The 20,461-nt window shown below is 32.6% G+C and overlaps 4 protein-coding genes across 6 annotated transcripts; 2 read left to right on the top strand and 2 right to left on the bottom strand.

Annotated features, from left to right (window-relative positions):
• Positions 1-806: 806 nt before the first annotated feature.
• LOC110625444 (60S ribosomal protein L10a-2) lies at positions 807-3,338 on the bottom strand. Its single transcript, XM_021771033.2, has 5 exons — positions 3,182-3,338; positions 2,539-2,758; positions 1,525-1,690; positions 1,181-1,386; positions 807-1,016 (listed from the first exon to the last, which is right to left on the bottom strand). The coding sequence occupies exons 1-5, from the start codon at positions 3,184-3,186 to the stop codon at positions 963-965; spliced, it is 651 nt and encodes a 216-aa protein (XP_021626725.1). The 5' UTR covers positions 3,187-3,338; the 3' UTR covers positions 807-962.
• A 1,442-nt stretch (positions 3,339-4,780) lies between these two features.
• LOC110626941 (protein BIC1) lies at positions 4,781-5,514 on the bottom strand. Its single transcript, XM_021773135.2, has one exon. It carries the CDS (start codon positions 5,421-5,423, stop codon positions 4,989-4,991), a length of 435 nt encoding a protein of 144 aa, XP_021628827.1. The 5' UTR covers positions 5,424-5,514; the 3' UTR covers positions 4,781-4,988.
• A 1,905-nt stretch (positions 5,515-7,419) lies between these two features.
• On the top strand, positions 7,420-9,870 carry LOC110626843 (F-box/LRR-repeat protein At1g67190). Its single transcript, XM_021772969.2, has 2 exons — positions 7,420-7,693; positions 8,034-9,870. Exon 2 carries the CDS (start codon positions 8,394-8,396, stop codon positions 9,651-9,653), a length of 1,260 nt encoding a protein of 419 aa, XP_021628661.1. The 5' UTR covers positions 7,420-7,693; positions 8,034-8,393; the 3' UTR covers positions 9,654-9,870.
• A 3,690-nt stretch (positions 9,871-13,560) lies between these two features.
• On the top strand, positions 13,561-20,233 carry LOC110626841 (transcription factor TGA9). Of its 3 annotated transcripts, none has more exons than XM_021772966.2 (13): positions 13,561-14,075; positions 14,210-14,371; positions 14,511-14,599; positions 14,947-15,077; positions 15,321-15,575; positions 16,569-16,607; positions 16,734-16,793; positions 16,964-17,041; positions 17,154-17,199; positions 17,627-17,898; positions 18,506-18,727; positions 19,751-19,893; positions 19,984-20,233. In XM_021772966.2, the coding sequence occupies exons 2-13, from the start codon at positions 14,262-14,264 to the stop codon at positions 20,069-20,071; spliced, it is 1,533 nt and encodes a 510-aa protein (XP_021628658.1). In that variant the 5' UTR covers positions 13,561-14,075; positions 14,210-14,261; the 3' UTR covers positions 20,072-20,233. The 3 variants fall into 3 exon arrangements, with proteins under 3 accessions (XP_021628658.1, XP_021628659.1, XP_021628660.1); XM_021772967.2 differs by having other exon boundaries at positions 13,562-14,075; positions 14,947-15,020; XM_021772968.2 differs by having other exon boundaries at positions 13,564-14,075; positions 14,947-15,017.
• Positions 20,234-20,461: the final 228 nt, after the last annotated feature.

Here is a 20,461-nt window from a genome sequence, read left to right as displayed (position 1 = left end):
GAATTTAGAACCTAGTGATCTAGAGGAAAATATGTACACAGGCTGTAGAAGAACAGAATAAGCAAAGCATGACAATATTGAAAATGAGATTTAAGCAGTGGCTTATCATGAGAATCTAGTAACATTCGTTTTAGCTGTTTCTCCCAAGATCACAGCTTCAGCTGCAAATTCTTTGGTTAGATTGAAAGATTAAATGTGGTTATATCATAGAGACCACATTGGGGTTTGTATTGAACGTGGGCTTCTAACTCGCCATTGATAGTAGCATAGTTGTCCTGAAAACTCTCATATTTTCCAACACAATTGAAACTTTCATCAGGGTCACCAAGTCGGAAAATGAAATTCTCCCAAGATCACATCTAGGTTTTTTTTTGGTTTGTTTTTTCGAAAGTAGAAAATTCATTAAAAGGATTAAGAAGGAATATCGCCCGATACAAAGCATATTTGAGCGAAAGGATTATAGCGAAAATTGACATCATACGAAGCCTTGGCAAAGAGACTTATGTGCCAAGGAGTAGGCAGCATTATTGCCATCTCTTCTAACCCGAGTGAAGGAGATTGAACTAAAGCTCTTAGATAATTCCTAAATATCCTTATCAATCCCTGAATAGCAATGGGCCGCTCTATATGAGTTACAGGAACAAAGTGCTCATATGGTACACCCAGAATCTTTTTTATGGGTCCCTGAAGGAGATTGGCATTAAGAGGCAAAATCTGTAAGCAGAACAGAACAAAACAGAATTTCCACATCCACCTCCAGGAACGAAAATTCCCAATTATATGCAATTTTCCTCACAACTCTCCAATTGAAGCTATAAGCCAAGTCTAAAATTATATCATTAAATCGCAAATTCCATAGAACAAAACAGACAGCCATACAATGAGAAAAATTGACCATTCAAGCGAAAATACTCCTGTAAATAACTCTGGTACAAATCTTCGAAAAATTCAAACTAAAGAACTTAAAAGACGCGTTGTGGTGCTCCCATGGTAGTCTTGAGGTGTAGGCACTTCACCTGATATACATGAAATAAAAATAAAAATAGTTATAACACAGTATCTAAAACAAAGAAAAGTTTGTACTATCTGATAATGTAATGAACTATAAAAAGATTAATAACCAATGTAGATCAAACGCCAACAGTGCAAAGCAAAAGCCAAGAAAGCCATTAGCACTCACATTCTGCCAGTTTTTCTTCAACAAAGACACCAAGAAATTGACACTCATCTGCACATTTTGGAAGACTTGTTTCTCCTCCATAGCACAGTTCCCAACAGCCACTCCCATGCAAAGCACCTTCTTCAGTTGGAATTTGACTGTTGCTTTTGTTTCATTCACTTTTGACTCCAGGGACTCTTGGTGGGTCACGAGGGTGGGGAACTTTCCTGCAGAGAATTAGGGCAAAAAGTGAGAAAGTACAAGAAAGGTTACAAATCCAAAAGGCCAAACAATCAAAATTTCTACACATCCACAATGAAAGACAACAGCCAAAAACAGACATGAATTACTCTCAATAAACTTGCCTGCCTTGTTAAGACCAGGACCCAGAAGACGAGGAATCTGCTTGATGACAGATTCAGAGGCCAAAAAGGCATGATACTGCTTGGCAAGTTTCTTGACCAATTTCTTATTTTTGTTTAGTTTCTTCAATGCTTCCACATCCATCCATTGAAGACCTATTCCCTCTGCCTGCTCCCAAAAAAGAAGGGGGGAATCTCTTTGTTAAAAATCATTGGACTGAAATTCATCTCACCATGACCTCAACTAAGAAAATAAATCCACTTTCACAACCTATAACATTCCCATTGTTGACTAAAGAAACATCCATGACATAATAATAGCCAATCCAAAGAAGCATTGAGCTCAAGATGCCTAGATAAAGAGAAGATGAGTCATTTCTTTATAAAGAAGAAAGTAACAGCCACATATAAATTACAGAAAACATGCAACAAATGACAGAGCAGATGATGAAATGACTATCATAACAGTCAGAGGACATAATGATAGAACTACTAGCATGAAAATTTGACGAACTTAGTAACCAAAAAAATTGCATGACAATCTAAGATGAATTACTGATCATTGATTAAAAGGAAAAATTGAATAAATTAATGTGTTATAGGGCTGTATAAAAAAGGTACATTTGATGTTAGGCTGAGAATAAGTAAAAAAATGTTTTAAATCAAACATAAAGGGCAACATATAAAAAACAGAATTGCACAGGAATAGGAATTAAAGAGAAAAAAATTTCTTTAAGAGATTAAAGACATTTGGAGCATCAAGATCAATTGTGCTCCCCTATCATATTATCCCATTAATCCAAACACTCTGCCAAATACTCCCTCAGAGTGAGCACATTTAACTTTCCATGCAATTTGTATAAGATAAGACTACATTCCAACAGTTATTAATGGTCTATCAGAAGTTGACTGATCCAGAATTTTGACATAAAAATATTATATCTGATAAAGATTGGCAACACCTAAACCACATAAATGACAACTTTTAAACATAAAAGAAGTGCAACGGCATAATACCTCCTCAACATGCTGAGCATCTCCAAGCATGCAAATTTTCATTTTGGGTCGAGGAATATGTGGCAGCTTCACCGAACCACTGAAACGCTTATCCTTCTGGGGATCATAATTTTTAAGCCCGATTTGGAGCTCAATTGTCTCAGTGAAGTTCCGCTTCTTCTCTTTGGATGCAGTCATAATAGTAGAGATGGCCTCTCTCAATGCCTCACTCTGGAGCTTACTGCAAGGGAATAATCCAATATTGAGCAGAAAATACAACGTGAACCAAATACGATGGCAGTCTTATGCCATAGAAAAACCTCCATCACATCATATTCCATACCCAAATAGATATTTGTATAACAAGGGCGTTTAAGTATCTACAAAACGACAACCAACTTGTAATTGGTCCTAATTGCAGTACCCAATTTCCATTTGGATACAAAGTAGGCTAATTCGATAATTAATTATACAGTAAACGCTGCAAATGCATTCCATTAGCACTGAAGAATGGAGACACTACCCGATGGTTTCTCCTCAGGTGTCAATTAAAGACGAACAGACACTACATATGCAATCATTCCAAGAGAAAACAGAATATAAAACAACAAACACAGCAGAAACGAGACGATAAGCAATACAGGAGCTGAGATCTTCCGAATACCTCATGTTGGAAGCTATACAGCGGGTTCCTCTCCTGTGAGCCTCAAGGGAGAGATTTATCGGCAGAGAAAATATGTAGTATGACCAAGCTGAGCAGACGAAGAAAGAGAAGAAACAGGGCCGATTGATTACATTATATAAGGTTAGGGTGCGGCTGATAAACCCTAGCAAGCTCTTATGTGATTGGGTTGGGCCATTAGATCCTATGTGAGCTTCTGTTTGCTTATTCACGGGCTCTTTTTTCTTATCCCACTCTCTTCAGCCTTTGAAATTTTTAGTCTCCACAGTTCTTAAATATTATTATTATTATTATTATAAAAAATAGTGGCTTATTTTTATAAATAATCTTTAATATGCATATCCAAAATATTTTGTAAACAATATAATTGTTGTCCCATACGCATAAATATAAATATATAATTTATTATAGTATATATAAAAGTAGGAAAGAGAGTGGAAAATAATTAGATTAGTAAAAATTATTTTTAATTTTTTATTATTTAAATAAATTTATTTTAGAGTCTACATAATTTTAAAATTATAGATTCTATAAATAAGTGTGGTAGTATTTTTATATAATTATAATTTCAATTATTATTATCATCAAAATCCAAAACTTTTTTTTATAATTTTTATATAATAGAAGTTTTATTAACCCTTACTTTTTTATTTTATTTACAATACTATATTTTTATATTTAAATTATAAAATTAAAAATTATATTTTAATTTTTTTTATTTGTTTTTGGAAACTATTTTTATAAAACTAAGATTATATATTTGTATATAAAAATAAGTAATAAATTATATTTTTAAAATGTGATATTTAATAATAAAATAATTTTATAAATGGTTGTGTATAAAAGAATAATAAATTTTTTTATAAAGTATATGATAATTATAAAAAAAAATTGCTCTGTTATTGGCTTTTTTATAAAGTACGGGTTGATATAATATTTAAAAATTAATTAAAAATAATTTTAATTATGATAGATTATAATTTAATTCTTAAAATATATATATATATGAATAGAATTGAAAGCAAAATTTTAAAATTGTTAATTATCTAATAAAAGATGAAAAAAAAGAATAATGGTGAAATAAAAACAGACTATAATAAAAAATTAATATTTGTAGTTTTAAATTTTAGTGTTTATTTTTTATAATTTAAAATGATAACTAGTGATAATAACTAAATTTGTCTTTTTTAAGTTACTATCTACAGATTGAATTTGAAATTTATAAATTTGAGATCATAAACGATTAGTGGCTTAATTAGGAAGTTTGGTATCATCTCTTAGCTTTAAAGTAAATCGAAAATTAATTACTAAAATTGAAATCATTTTGATCTAAAATATATAAAAACTAAAATTATCAATTTTTTTAATTATCTTTGACTCAAATTGAAACTATCCCACGATTAAAAAAAAAATTGAACATATTCAATTCAAATATTTAATATTAACAACAATAACTAATTAAATTGAAGCAAATCAAAGCTATATATCCAAATTAAAATTGAAATCATTCTCAAACTAACACATACGTAATTCAAATCACCACTAGACAGAAGATATAAATAAATTTGTCATTAACACAGCTTTTTCTCTTTTTTTTTTTTTTAATTAATGTTTTAGCTTATCAATTAATCCCAAACTGAACTTCAGCCTAAGCTTCCTTCGATTTTTTCTTTTTCTTTGCGGAAGATCAGGACAATTTCATGAACAAAAAGTGAAAATTCAAGATTTCATGCATACTTTACAAAGGCAAGAAGACGATATTGTCCTCATTATAATACTGAAATTAAATTCAACACCTACTTTCTATCCTAAGTCTTTGAGCTCTACGTCGTCCATCAGCCATTAGAGCTTCACGAGCTGATGCAATTCCATTAGGAGCTAAAATCTTATCAAACGAAGAATAATCAATCCAATCCATTAGAAAATTCTCCTGACTCCATTTATCCGGTATCATCACCTTTTCGGCCACCTCTTCTCGATGCCTCTTCAATCGCTCTCTCCCTCCATCCTTCTCCTTGTCTTTGCTATCAACAAGATATTGTCCAGGACCAGGAGATGAAAATGAGCTACGTGGAGACGACTGATATTGTGCTCCGAGTGGATTCTCGTGATCAGGCTTAGAATCCATGTTGATTTTGGCCGGAGATTCAAGAAGCGGCAGGCAGCTCGGTGTGGTTTTGGTTGTGGAGGTGTTGGATTCATGGTTGTTAGATGAGAGATCCATGTTTGAGTGAGAATGAAGAGAAGAGGGTTTTTGAAAGAATTAATTGTTGTGTGGGGAAGGAAAGCAAGAGAATGAATGGGGAAGTAATAATACACGTCATATGAGTTGATTGTGTGGTTTATTTCTCATCAGCTCAGATTTTATAATACTTTACCTACAACTTCAAGCTAATATATTTTGAAATTTTTATAATTAAAATATATTAAATTTAAAGTGAAAAATAAATATTTTTCTTTATCGATAATTATTTGGAAAAGGATGAAGAGCCCAGAATTGAACCATATTCACCGGAGAATTCCCATTTACGCATTACATTACTTGTAACTTGCTTCAATTAAAAGAATATTATAAATCTAATAAAACAATTTTTAAAATTTTTTTACAACAATATGTTACATCCATCAATTTTGAGATTAGTTATAATTTCATTCATCATATTCATATTTTATCTATTTCATTTTTTTTAATTATAATTCATTGTAATTACATCAATGGATAAAATTATAAATAATAGTAAAATTAAGAGATGAGACTGACAATAATTATAATATATAAGGACTGATAATCATTAGCAATAAAATTTATGAATTATAGTATATATATTTTTTTAAATTATTGCCTCCACTTGAAATTTAAATTTATTTTAAAAAAAATTTAAATAACTGTTTTAATTCATTAATATTGAAATTACTTTTTAGAATTTAATAGAAGCAAATTATGCTTAAAAAGAAGATTGCTTATTTTCTTATTTATGAAATAAGCCCAATTTGTTTATTTGTTCCACTATATAATGATAGCTTTGATGAGATTTAATTATTATTTATATCATATTGGTTTTTTTTAATTTTTTTAAATTTTATCATATATTTTTTTGTTAATTAAACTCTAAGAGTTAGGTCTTTCTCACATATTTTATATATCCATACTTATATTATTGGTGATTAACGAATTTGCCATATTATTTAATTGTTAATATTTTAAAATTTAATGTGAAAATTCTTTTTTTTTTTAAGTTTAGGGATGTTATTGTCTTGATTTTTTTTCTTTTATTTCTTTATACGGTACCATAATATACAATTTTGAGAAAGGGTCTGCAGAGATCATGAGCCGGAAAATATCCCTTTCTACTTTAATTTTGTTAAAATAATTTTATAATTTTTATATATTATAAGAAATTATGTTAAATTTTCATTATTAATTATATTCTAAAAATAATTTTATGTCAATACTTTATAAATTATTAATAATTTATTATTATTTTTATATTTTCAACTTTCAAAAATAAATATATTTTTCATTGAATCATGATCTCTTAACTATATTATCATATGTGTTTCACATTTGACAAAAAAAAAATCACACAATTTTAAATTTAAATAACTTAATTTATAAATTTTCTTTTCACATATAAGAGAACATATTCTCTAATTTTTTTTAGTTGGATTATCTTTATCCTTTTCAATGATCTATGAGACGAAGTTTTTCTTGACTTCGAAAAAAATCATTTCATAGTTATTTTGATATATGGCGGCGAGTTTTTTTTTTTTTTAATTTAATTACATATATAATTTCAATATTTTTTTTTATTATTTTTGTATAGATGCAGTGGTGGATTGTATTATACCTTCTTTTGAGTTTCATTTGATTTATGATGATTTGGAAAGCCTATTAATCTAGCCGATAAAGACTTCTTTGTAAAAGATGAAAAGATCAACCGGATTGAGATCTCTTGCTCTCGAGCTTACGGTTTCACCTGTTTGGGCTTTTTTCTCTTTTGGTTTGCCTAGAACTTATATATTGTCTTCATGGGCTTTCTTGTACTGGACCTCTAACCTTCAGTTTTTAATGAATGTATTACCTTTGGAAAATTTTTTTTTAATAATTTAAAATTTTGCTTTAATGACATTTATTTTTGAAAATATGTTATATTAATTATTCAATATTAGTTCTTACTACATGTGTGTGGACCCACTTGCCAAATAAAGCAAAGATGGATATGGGTATTATTATTGGGTGGGTTTCTCATTTCCAAACCAGAGCATCCAATTGAATTGATTCAAACGCATCAGAAAATGTTAAAAATGATCGAATATTTCATCAACAGCGTAGCACTCATCTTCATTTGTCTTATGGGTTCTTCTTCTTTGTAGTAATCACCCCTCTCCCTTTCTCTTGGTTGCTGATCTCTCTGTATATTTGTGTTTCTGGAGACAAGGTCTCTTCTTGAATCATTATTCTTGTATCAAATCTCCCATTTTTCGTTTTGATTGGTAAGATCTTTGACCCCTTCTTTGTATTTTATTTTATTGTGTACTTCAATTGATTGAATCTCATTGTGTAGTTATCTATTTGATTTTCAGTTTGTAAGGTAAATTGATACTTGGGTTATCACGAGATTGTAGATGCTAGAACGGAGATTGTTATCATTGTTATATTTTGTGATTGGTTCTGTTGATAGATTTATTACATGTACTCAGTATTCCTTTATGCGTATTCTTGCTTGTTTTTCCTTGAGATTTTGTGAATGGATTTGCTGTTCTGGTTAAAATAAAGGGAGTTGGTTGATTCATACATAATGAAATTTGAGTTTGTCGTATATCATATTTGTAGATGCACTGTGGCTTCTCAGACTACACGGAAGCAAATTTCTTTGTTCTCGGAGGCACAACCTTCTTCAAGTGATCCAAATCTTTATCTTGTTATCGCCCCATCACCCCCTTTTTGTTGTTTGAGATTAAGTTTTTAGCTGGTGCCAAACTGCTGGCTATTTCTCTGTGTTTGAAGAGCTCTAGGGTTCACGGATTGGAGCAAACTTTTGCGGTTGCTGGCAAGAAGCAGCATCTGGTGAATATAAAGAAATAGTAAATGATTTGGTGGTGTATGCTTTAGAAATTGAGCCTATTCAGCCTATTGATAATTTTTGTGGGATATCATTCTGGATTTGGTACACTGAATTGGTTTTTTGCGGCAATGGAGCACCTTCCTGTTGAAGTCATTGGTAACATATTATCTCGTCTGGGAGGTGCCCGAGATGTGGTGATTGCATCTGCAACATGTCAAAAGTGGAGAGAAGCTTGCCGCAAACACCTTCACACTCTTTCATTCAATTCTCATGATTGGCCTGTCTATCACGATCTAACAACTAGTCGGCTGGAAATATTGATAACACAAACTATTTTTCAAACAACTGGATTGCAAGGCCTGTCAATTTTGATGGACGATGTTGATGAGTTCTCGGCTTCAGCAGTTATTGCTTGGCTCATGTATACGAGAGAAACTTTACGCCGGTTGTTCTATAATGTTCGGACTACTCCAAATGTTAATATTCTTGATATTTGCGGGAGGCAGAAGCTGGAAGTATTGGAATTGTCCCATAACTCCATAACTGGTGTTGAACCAAATTTCCAGAGATTCCCTTGTTTGAAATCCCTTTCTTTGAGTTATGTCAGTATCTCAGCACTGGATCTAAGTCTTTTGCTCTCTGCCTGCCCAAAGATTGAGATATTGGAACTTATCAATCCGGAGATTGCAATGTCTGATGCACAGGTGACTATTGAACTAAGTAGTCCTACACTAAAGAGTGTTTACGTGGAGGCAATTAGTTTGGACAAGTTTATTTTGGAGGCAGATAGTATAGAGTGTTTGCATTTGAAGGATTGTGCCCTTGAGCTATTTGAACTCATTGGAAAGAGAACTCTGAAGCATTTCAAGATTGATGATGTGAGTGTTATACATCTTGACATTGGTGAAACAATTGAAAATCTGGAGGTTGTAGATGTCAGCAACTTCACTATTATCTGGCCAAAGTTCTACCAATTGATCTCAAAATCATCAAAGTTGAGGAGGCTTCGCCTTTGGGATGTGGTCTTTGATGATGAGGATGGGATTGTGGATTTGGAAACAATTGCTCTTTGTTTTCCACATCTAAGCCATCTGTCATTAAGTTATGACTTAAGAGATGGGGTGCTTCACTACAGTTTGCAAGGATCATCAAATTTGGTGAATGTGGTTGTCTTGGAGCTTGGATGGACTGTAATTAATGATCTCTTCTCACATTGGGTGGAGGGGCTCCTAAAACGTTGCCCACATCTTAGGAAATTGATAATTCATGGAGTTGTTTCAGAGGCCAAAAGTCAAGAAGAATGCCAGATGTTGGCTAATTTCACCTCATCCATAGTTCAGCTGATGAGGAAATATATTAATGTAAATGTGCAGTTTGAGTATGAATAGGATTTCTGTGATTACTTTGTTTAAAATTCAAATTTTTCTTCAAATATCAGTTGTATTAGCACATATTCAGGTAGCATTTACAGCATGTAGAGCTTGAATACCCTTTTCCATGCCCTGTAAATGATCTTTGAGTTTTTTTTTATCGTTGAAATATTACTTCAGAAAAAAGGAACATGTCCTCTATTTACTTTATTTTAATTTTGCTCAATTGCTGTGGAGAAACTGCTTCTTTTTCATTCATTAAAGATCTTCTTCTCTCTCTCTCTCTCATATGCACACATTTGCATGTCTTTTTGGATTCCATGCCTTTGATGGTCATTGGCGTTCCCACATGTTTGAATGTGTGGGTCAACTCTGCATCTTTGAGAAGTGGACAATTGTTATGGTTCGACTGATATAATGCAATCTATTCTGCATTCTTTGAGTTCTGTGCTTTCTGACATGTTCTCAGGTTCTCGGTTGACAGTATTAAGAAGGGTAAATCATCTTCTTGATGCACATTTTCTGTGAAAGTACACTAATGTTAATGAGTTGAAGGGTTTGACTTGCAGATGTGTATGAAATTCTATGAACACAGGCGTGCATATCTAGGGGTGTGAGATGGAGAGATAGAGAGAAGACAGCTAAAGAGGGGGACAGGAAAGGGGAGGGGGGGGAGTAGGCTGCTTTTGCACTTGGAGATCTGGTTTCTTCTAGAACACTGCATAGCCTGATTTGGAAGGTAGCTTCAATGTGAATTATTTGTAGTTATACCTTGAGGTAAGTTTGCTAGAACGTTGCATAGCCTGATATGGAAGGTGAGCATCAATGTGATTATCTGTACTCGTAGTTATATCTCGAGGTAAGTTTGCTTCTGTGGATAGAACTGTCAATTGTCATTCAGCCAGTCCTGCACATACTTTTATTTCTCCAATAATCTAAGATAATTTATTTATTTATTGAAATTTCTGTGCAATATGGCCTAAAGGTGATGCATGGGGATTGTTAGAACTGAAGCCTGGCCAGTGGATGCAGGTTTAATGGGAGAAACTACTGAATTTGTTCTTCTGAAGCTCATGTTGTGGTTTAGATTTAATTTAAAAAATATGGTCTTTTTGGAGATAAAATTACGCTGGAACTTGACCTGATTCTTGCACGTGTACATTTGTTTGATCTTTATTCTGTTCAATAGATCACATCTGCAGTGGATGTTAAAAATTAGCTTCCCAGTTTCTTCTTTCCATGGCATCTAAAGTTGCAGTGCTCTTATCAACTGTAGGTATAGAAACAGGATCATCCCTCATAACTGTATGGATTTGCTGGTTAGTAATTTATTCCCTTTTTCTTGAGGCTATTCAATACTGCTATACATGCTATTAATTTCTATTATTGTTCTGTTTTGGATTAATCGTCTAGTTTGTAAAGCTGGAGGAGAAGATCCCTTCAGGTATTCACTTTTCACTGCATATGTTGTTCCAAAGAAAGTTGACAAATAAAAGTTCCTTATTACACATTAGAACTTGAACAGCAGTGCACTTTGGAGAAAGTCAAACAAGTGTCCCCAACTCTCCCTGAATGAATAAAGCCAACCATTTTAAATCTTATCATGAAAGAAATCTAACTGTATGCATGAACATTTTTGCAAACAACTAAAATGGTCAGCACCTACTCCCTTGTGTATAGTTGGCCTTGGAAAAAATATTCAACAGTTTCTAACAACCAAATGTGTGCTCAATTTACCATTTGGATATTACTCTGCTTCTGCTTCTAGTGATTATTGGTTGTTGATTTGGAAGGATTAGGCCCTCAAAATGGGATTTTGAGGGTAAGCTTTGAATGATGGAAGCTAGTTTGGTTTCACAATTATTGAAGATGCTTTAATGGAAGTGATTGGAATTTCTGCTACTCATTGGAATTTATTAGTTACAATTTCTATAATGCAGCTCTGAGGGGACCATGTTTTGTGTGCAAATCCCATAAATTTCATATGATGAATTGATCATGTATGCAAACAAAATCCATTTTTATATATTTATTTATTTTGGGTTCAACAATATTTCTGGTAAGAAATAATGCAGGAATCAGAGAGTAATATAGTAGTAGATAAATGATGATTATTGTGTGTGTTTGTTTAGCATGTTTTAAACAGACTTGAATTAGATTTCTGTATAATTAATCATGGTTTCCTGTTGTGCATGTGTTGAGTCCCACTGGTAATGATTGGCAAGTGTGATTTTTTATGTCAGTGAGAGGTCAAAACCACATTTATAGACATATTTCTTTTTTTTTGTTGGTTGTTAAATTTATGGATCAAGTCAATAATGAGAAACTGTGGAGGGGACAACCTTGCAAAGTTAGTTCACGCAACTGCAGTAATGATAACAAAACTAGAATAAGATATGCAAGTTGATATTAATTTAGGCCAATACTAAGAATTTCAATGTCATACTTCCACATATGCTTAATTGACAAGCAATTCCTCAATCTAGTTATACCAAATCTTCAAAAGGGTATAATTAAAACTTGGATTTGATCTAGACCAATCACCTTTCTACGAATATACAAGCAAAGAAAGAAACTTATAAAAAAAAGTACACATTGAAACAAGGGCAAGGTCCATGGAATCTAAAATCTATAAGCATCTCATAATAATTTTCCTTGTTAATTAAGAACATGTTGTAAGCTTTATTGGAAACAAAGGCTTTACATTTCAAGTACAATTTTACCTAATCCATGAATGCTACTTTTTTCTCTCTGGGCTAAATCCCCTTTCCTAGACCAATCATTGGAATAATAAAGGAATAATTAGTAGAAGGGCATACTACCTATAAAGATAGTGGATGAGCATAACATTAAATATTTTCTTCCACCTTTTATTTTCTTATAAAAAAGGACACCATGGGTCCATTTCTCTCCCTATATTCACAAATATATAATCATCAATAATGGTGCTCTTAGCTATCTAGACACTCAAGAAATTTTTAAATTTCTTGACTCCTAACTTTAAATTTGTTTTTCTTTTGGGTTAAACTAATAACTTAAACGGGTAGTTTATTAATTAATGAGTATTCAAATTAATATGACACTATTTTCTTTTAAATAAGATTAAGAATTTAATTTTTATAAATAAAAAAATATTTGCTCAGAATATTTTATTTCTTAATAAATTAATTTGATGCAAATATAATTTGATGTCAATTCAATAAGCTGAAAATACTTGTGGATATATATATATATATATATATATATATATATATATATATATATATATATATATATATATATATATATATAAATTAAGGGCAGTTTAAGGATACCAAAAAGGATATAGTTTTGGGGCATTTGATAACAAGAAAGCCTTACCTAATATAGAGATTAAGACACTAATGACAAAATAAAATCCCTTCTGGCCTCAGACATCTCAGAGAAATAAATTTCTATTTCTAGAAAAGGAAAAGAATCTTAATGTGGCATTGTTTTAGGTGATGACAGGGAATGGACGTTGACCCATCAACCAAGGGGATAATACCAAACAAATCCATCTTAAGAGCTTGGTTAGAATATATAATTTTTTTTTCAATTTAAACTGCAGCTGGATTAATATACGCAAGTGGGTTTTGCTTGGAGGATCACTATTCTAAAAATGTTTTGGTTGAAATGGTATAGCACAACTCTAAAATAATGGAAAATAACAGGTTTTTTTTTAAAGAAAGAAAATAAAAACCTTTTCTGGCCTTTGAGTTGTCAAAAGTAAACTTAATTCTTCCTCTGAGGCATAAAAAGATGAAGAAAACCTTGTCTCATATCATAATATTGAATGATGAATTTAATGGGTATTTAATAAAAATTTATCCTTTTCCTTCTGCAAGTACTTGAATCCCTGAGGAGGCCCATCAAAAGGACCAATGGGGAAGAACAGGCGGTTAGAGGAGAGAGAAGAGTGGAGTAGGAGTCAGTGATTCCAGTGGGTTCCCTGCAAAGACCCCACCCTTTCTCTCTTTCTTATTACAACTTTGATTTCATTTATTTTATTTTTGGAAAACCAAACACAACCCAGAGGACATGAGACAGGCCCTGCAAGGACAAGATTTTGTTTGTGTGTACTATAGAGGATGAAGAACTTCAAAAACTGATAAAATTTACTTAAGTCAGAGATAGAGGCTAATAAAAAGCAAAATCCAAAACAAGGAGAGAGCTTCAAATCAAATCAGGTTGGTTTTCTTCGCACAGAAGGAGAGAGAGGTAAGGAATGGAAAGCAAGAGATAGAGACATCATCCAAGAAAGATCAAAAGTTGCAAAGTGAAGAGAGAGATATCTGAGAAAAAGACTTGTCCCTCTTGTGGCAACTTAAATATACTTTGACAAGAAAGCTTTGATCCTCTCTCTCTCTCTCTCTCTCTCTCTCTCTCTCACTCTTGGGTTTTGCTCCTAAACAAACTGAGGTAAATATATGGATTTCTTGGTGCTCAAATTGAATTCCTCTGTTTCTTTCTGGATTACTAGCAATATAGACACTTGTGTTTTTGTGGGTATTTTCTTGTCTTCATTTTCACCACCTCTTCTTTTTGTGTTTCAGTTTCCCTGTTGGAGAAAAAAGATGGAAATGGTGTAAAAGAGAGTCTTATTGCATGGCGAGCCACGGGGTTGGAGAGACTGGTTTATCAGATTCAGGTCCTTCTAATCACCATCTCCCTTATGCAGCTATTCATGGAATCAACCCTCCATCTACCAGTTTCTTGTATGCTTCTCAACTTTGTTAATTATGTGCCAAAAGTGCAAAATTCAAGTTGCTACAACTTCATTATGTTTATAACCTGATCGCTCTTTTGCCTCTAAAAAACATTGTTTTGCTTCATTGATGAATAAATATCTCTCAGTAATCAAGAAGGATCTCCTTTTGATTTTGGAGACCTGGAAGAAGCTGTTCTGCAAGGAGTTAAGATTAGAAATGATGAAGCTAAAGCACGTAAGCTTCCCTCTCTTCTCCTTTTGTGACGTTTGATAAGTATAACAATCTCTTCGAAAAGCAGAGAGAGAGAGAGAGAGAGAGAGAGAGAGAGACTTTGAATATGTCTATTGAGGGGTACAGTAGATGGGTTACTATTTCCAACGCAATAATCATTCTGGGGCAAGAGACTTGAATGGTGTGAGGCTACAAACATAGTAATCTGACCTCCTTTGCATGATTTTCTGACCCTCTTCATATAACTGCAAAGAAATAGGGGATTAGGTGGCAAATTTTGAAAAATGTCTAATGGAGTTCTTTATTTTTGTGGTGATCCTCTGAGATTTTGCTTTTGATGATTCTTGCAGCTTTATTCAGACCTGCAGCTACTCTGGAAATGTTCCCCCCATGGCCATTAAGATTCCAACAAACACCAAGAGTAGTAGTTTCTTGGCTTGCTTTCTCCGTGTTTGACTATGTCTTTTGTCTTTTGATATGGGTACTGGATTATATGAACAAAGCTTCAAAGTTGAAAGTTCAAGAGCTTCTCCACTTCTCACTCAATTTTTCTTTTTCACTCGAAATTTCTTTATTTCCTCTATTGGAAAGTCATTTTTCTCATGGTTCTTTGGTGCCCATTTGCTGAACTTAGTTTACTAAGGTGATTAATTATTGTTTTGAAAAATTTGCTCATTTGAATATTTCTGGTGGGGTTTGCTTCTGTTTTTCTTAATTAAACCAGGGAAGTTCAAAGTCAGGAGGTGAGAGTAGTGACTCAGGATCTCCAGTAAACACTCTTTCAAGCAAAGCTGCGGCCCAGCTGGACCCAGAATCTCCTATCAGCAAAAAGGCATCTCCTTCAGATCATCAGGCTTTTGATCAGAAGCATCTACAGCTTCAACAGCACCACCAACAAATAGAGATGGCAAGTGATACCTCAAGAACAGGAGGACCCTCAGAACTGAATCCATCATCTGCAAACACACCTCAAGAAAAGGTCCTTTCAAGTTTTAACTATAGTTTTGGCGTCTCTCTTTCTCTCCCTCCAAGTCCCAGAACCGAGGGAAAAGTTAACATATTTTTTGTTATTATTACTGTTATCTTCTCTCTTTCGGCATCTCTCCAAAATACAAAAGCACAGATCCCAACAATCGTAGAAGATCAAAGGTGGCAGAGTTCCTCTGATTCCTGAAGGATTTTCTGTTCAATGTCTGACATGAAATCAGAGAGCTAGGGGAGGGTAGGGGTAGTACATATAAAAGGCCAAAATGAGAATCTTCACAATAGTAACCTACTGTTGTTTTTTTTTTCTTTTTTTTTTTTCAATTTACAATAACGACGACCCACTTTACTCAATCCCTATAACTCTCAGTTAAGCATGTTCTTTAGACATAGCCTTTTAAAAATCAGTTTTTGGAAACTTGGAAAACTCAACGCCACATTCTTTCAACAAATGGCAGATAATGATGTTTTTGCTAACCCATTTCAAATTGATCATTATCATTTCCAAGAACAGCACGCACATCAGCACCAGATACCAGAATTGCTTCCCACAAATTCTGTGAGATCCATTAAATGCTTATGTTTTTTTGTTAGTCCTAGAATCTCCACGAAAATACTGCTTTCTGGGCTCCACATACTATAAGAAATAGATCTTCTTTTCCTTTCATTCTTTCTTTTTTCATCCGCCTTCGCCCTTGGTTTAGTCTTTCAGTTCTTGTTGCTAAACACTCGGTGTTCAGTAAAATGCCCAAAATAAGATGATTAGCCTTGTAGTTTTTTGCTGCTTAGTTCCCATTTTCTACCTGCATTGTGATACTTAATCAAGTAGATTTCTTCTGATATTTTCTTCTCAAGTTCCTCAGCCGCCAAACTAAGAACTTTTATTTTGTTGACCAAATTTTCCATTCTTGCTACTGCATTTTCTTATTCTTTTTTTTTTTGTCCCTATTTCTTTTCAATTATCTTACTGGATTCTGTAATGTTGCAGAGGAAGGGTTCAATATCAGAGAAACAGCTTGATGCAAAGGTGGCATTAAAACATATCTTCCTTTCTCTGGGATAAATTTCTCAACTTTCTTCCTTTTCTGGATTTTATATGTAATTTTTCAAATGTTTGGAGATCAAAGTCTATTTCTTTTCATGTTGGCTTCAGACATTGAGACGTTTAGCTCAAAACAGAGAAGCTGCAAGGAAGAGCCGCCTAAGAAAGAAGGTATGGGTCATTGCCCACCAACTTGGAAACCTAATTAAATGCCTATATGTGCATGTAATCATGTATACATTTTTTAGGTGCTAGCCATGAATGCAACAACCCATCATTAATGTGTTTTTTTTTTTTAATAACCATCATTAATGTGTCTTTTTTATATTTCTCAAAACCAGGCCTACGTGCAGCAGCTAGAATCTAGTAGAATAAAGCTCACCCAATTAGAGCAAGACCTCCAAAGAGCCCGTCAACAGGTTTCCAAATTATGTAGACATTTTATAGTCAACTAATTTTAATAATTGAAAAATCTGATAAATGCATCTTTTAGCTAAGAAAAAGGAAAATGTTTCTGGGTTGATTTTGTAGGGATTGTTCTTAGGCGGTTGTGGTGGTGGCGGCAATATAAGCTCTGGTGAGTCCTCTGGATGATTTTATAGTGAACTAAAGCTTACATTTAATAGAAGCTTGACATAACAGTGCTTATTTGTCTCGGGGGATTTAGCTAAACAGAAATATTAATTAAGTATCCTAATTTAAATATTCTTTGAAACTTAAGTTGTCCAGAAAATTTTGTATAGGAAATTATGAAACCTCATTTTGCTACAATATGCTTTTGTTCTGAATTCTCAATTAGCTGATTGGTTGCTGAGCATTGTTCCGCATGTAAATATAAGTTTTGCAATTTAATGGGGTTTCTTCCGGTCAAAATTTGATAATAAATTGCAATCTCAATAATCCATTTGGCAGGACTTTCTTTATATGATCAAAATTCTCCTGGATCTGTTCTCTTTGGTTTTAACACTTCAACTTCCATTGATGACACTGTTAATTATTATTAGGAGCTGCAATATTTGATATGGAGTATGGAAGATGGTTAGACGAAGACCAAAGACACATGTCAGAGCTCAGAACAGGGTTGCAAGCACATTTATCAGATGGTGACCTAAGGGTTATAGTAGATAGATACATTTCTCATTATGATGAAATTTTTCGGCTGAAAGGAGTGGCTGCTAAATCTGATGTGTTTCACCTTATTACCGGAATGTGGTCTACTCCCGCCGAGCGTTGCTTCCTCTGGATGGGTGGTTTTAGGCCTTCAGAACTCATCAAGGTTTGGATTTCCTAATCCATTTCTGCACATTGCCTCCACTTGAGCATAGCAACATAGGTTTATTTAACCATCCCATCCCATCCAATCTGACCTAATAATATTTTAAAGAGCGAAAAAAATATCTATATATATAAATTAATATAAATTAGATATTTTATAAAATTATTAAAATTTTAAAATACAAATTATTGATAAACATATATTTTTATATAAATACATAATTTTAACACAGGGATAAAAAACAAAGTGGAGAAGTGGGTTTGGCCATAATGGTAATTTAGAGAGGACATGGCATCTAGGAGATGAAATATTCCCTCTTTTAAGGGTACATTATCCATTTAAAAGTGATTAGACAGTTAAAAGTGCCCTAAAGTTGAGTCCTTTGATGGATTAGAATAAAGAAAAAGGAAATGGTAGCAATCCCATTTTAGGTATCCTTTTCTTATCATACATGCAAATACAATGATTCATATCAACTATTGGAAGCTTAATGCTTTTGTCCCTAAAGAGTAACATGCATGCAACTAATATAGAATGACTAGAATACCCCTGCTATCTGCTTAAGTTCTAATCTTTTTGTTTTACCTTATTGCTTGTTATTAAGCAGATGCTAACGTCTCAGTTAGACCCATTAACACAGCAGCAACTGATGGGAATTTACAGCCTCCAACATTCGTCGCAGCAGGCAGAAGAGGCTCTCTCCCAGGGCTTGGAGCAGCTCCAACAGTCTCTAGTTGACACTATTGCTAGTGGTCCAGTTGTTGATGGCATGCAGCAAATGGCAGTGGCCTTAGGGAAGCTTTCAAATCTTGAAGGCTTTGTTCGCCAGGTAATTACACTATCTTTGACACTCTTAGTGGCTTTCTAACAAACACTTTCTGGGTTTTACTTCATTCATACTTGTTTAAACATCCAAGTACGTTTGATTAGTGCTCTCTAAAAATGATATTAAACTCAATATAGGTTTATGTTATTGTGAAGATTAAATCTTAGTTTAAGGTTTCATTAATAACAAGTTCTTTCTTGTTATAATTCTAATGTTGTTATAGACCATGAAATTTCTCTTTACGCCTGAAAGGTATAAGAGTCCATTCCTTGACATCAATTGATTTACCATTTTTATGATTTTTTTTAGCTAAAATCACTATCACTGTTTTCTTTATAAAATTTTTTAAAATTTTGTCAACAAGATTTATATGCTATCATTTGTTTCCATTTGATATGGAAATCCAAAATATTTTTGATATATATATATATATATATATATTAATCTATAGTCTTTTATTTGATAATTAAGTTCTATATTTCAAGTCGAGTATATAAGATGATTATCTATTATATATAGATGAAATGAGGCTATATAAGTTTTTTTTTTATTAATAGTTTTGAATTTGAATTATGAATTTAGAATACTTTTTCATCTAAAACAAGAATATAGGATATTTTTAAAAAATTGAAAGAGAGTGTTTTAACTTGTAGAAAATTCAGAGCGGTGAGCATGGGATATTAAATGATTTATAAAAAGAAGTATATATGTGAATTAGCTGCTGAGAAGTCTATTTTAGAAATGCTGATTTGTAGGGTTTTGATGTAGTTTTTTCATCTAAAAAGTTGCTATCAGAAGGTAGCTAGAAAATGATGTTTGTTGAAATAAAAACCCTAGCTACACCTATCAACAACATTTTTTTAAATCAAATTAATCTATTGATGAATAAACAAGTCTTTAATTTTCTTTTGTATGATTAATGGAATGGTCCATTTCTGTAGATAACTATCTTGAATTAATTTTTATTTGTTTTGATAATTAAAAATATTTTATAAATTAAATCTGTTTTATTTTCATTATATGTAGGCTGATAATTTGAGACAGCAAACCCTTCACCAACTGCGCCGGATATTGACAGTAAGGCAGGCTGCTCGGTGTTTTCTGGTGATCGGAGAGTATTATGGGCGGTTACGTGCACTAAGCTCCCTCTGGGCATCTCTCCCTAGAGAGTAAGATTTTGTTTAATATATTAAAATTTTTTGATAAAATATATTAGAAATATGAAATTATTTATTTATTTAATTAATTATTTGATTCAGGTCCTTGGTTGGGGAGGAGAATACATGTCAAACAACAAGTGATCTACAAATGGTTCAACCACCACAAAATCATTTCTCAAACATTTGAAGAGAAGAAGACAGCGGCCTGATTTAATTAGAGCTTAAAAAGTTATTGAATTTTTCTCATAAATGAATGGGTATGCTGTTGTTATAGGTTTATTAATTAATTTTAGAGGATTTTAATTTATTTTTTTTTACCATTAATATCTTTAAGATTATTATTAATTACTATGTTAGCCTTGTAAATGCAAATCAATCAATCACGCATGCATCCATTTGCTTAACAAAGAAAATCTTCATTTAAATTACAAAATTAATTTATAATACTGAATTTATCTTATTCGTGAAATAAATAAATAATTTACGTATGGATGAAAATAATTAATATGATAAATTTGAGCTACGTATATATTGGAGAAGAGAGCATGCGTAGAGCACGTGTCTTCACTAAAGACAA

This window comes from Manihot esculenta, chromosome 11 (genome assembly GCF_001659605.2).
Source record: "Manihot esculenta cultivar AM560-2 chromosome 11, M.esculenta_v8, whole genome shotgun sequence".
Taxonomy (NCBI): Eukaryota; Viridiplantae; Streptophyta; class Magnoliopsida; order Malpighiales; family Euphorbiaceae; genus Manihot; species Manihot esculenta.
Note: the sequence above shows the minus strand (reverse complement) of the source record. Positions and strands in the feature narration are given on the sequence as shown.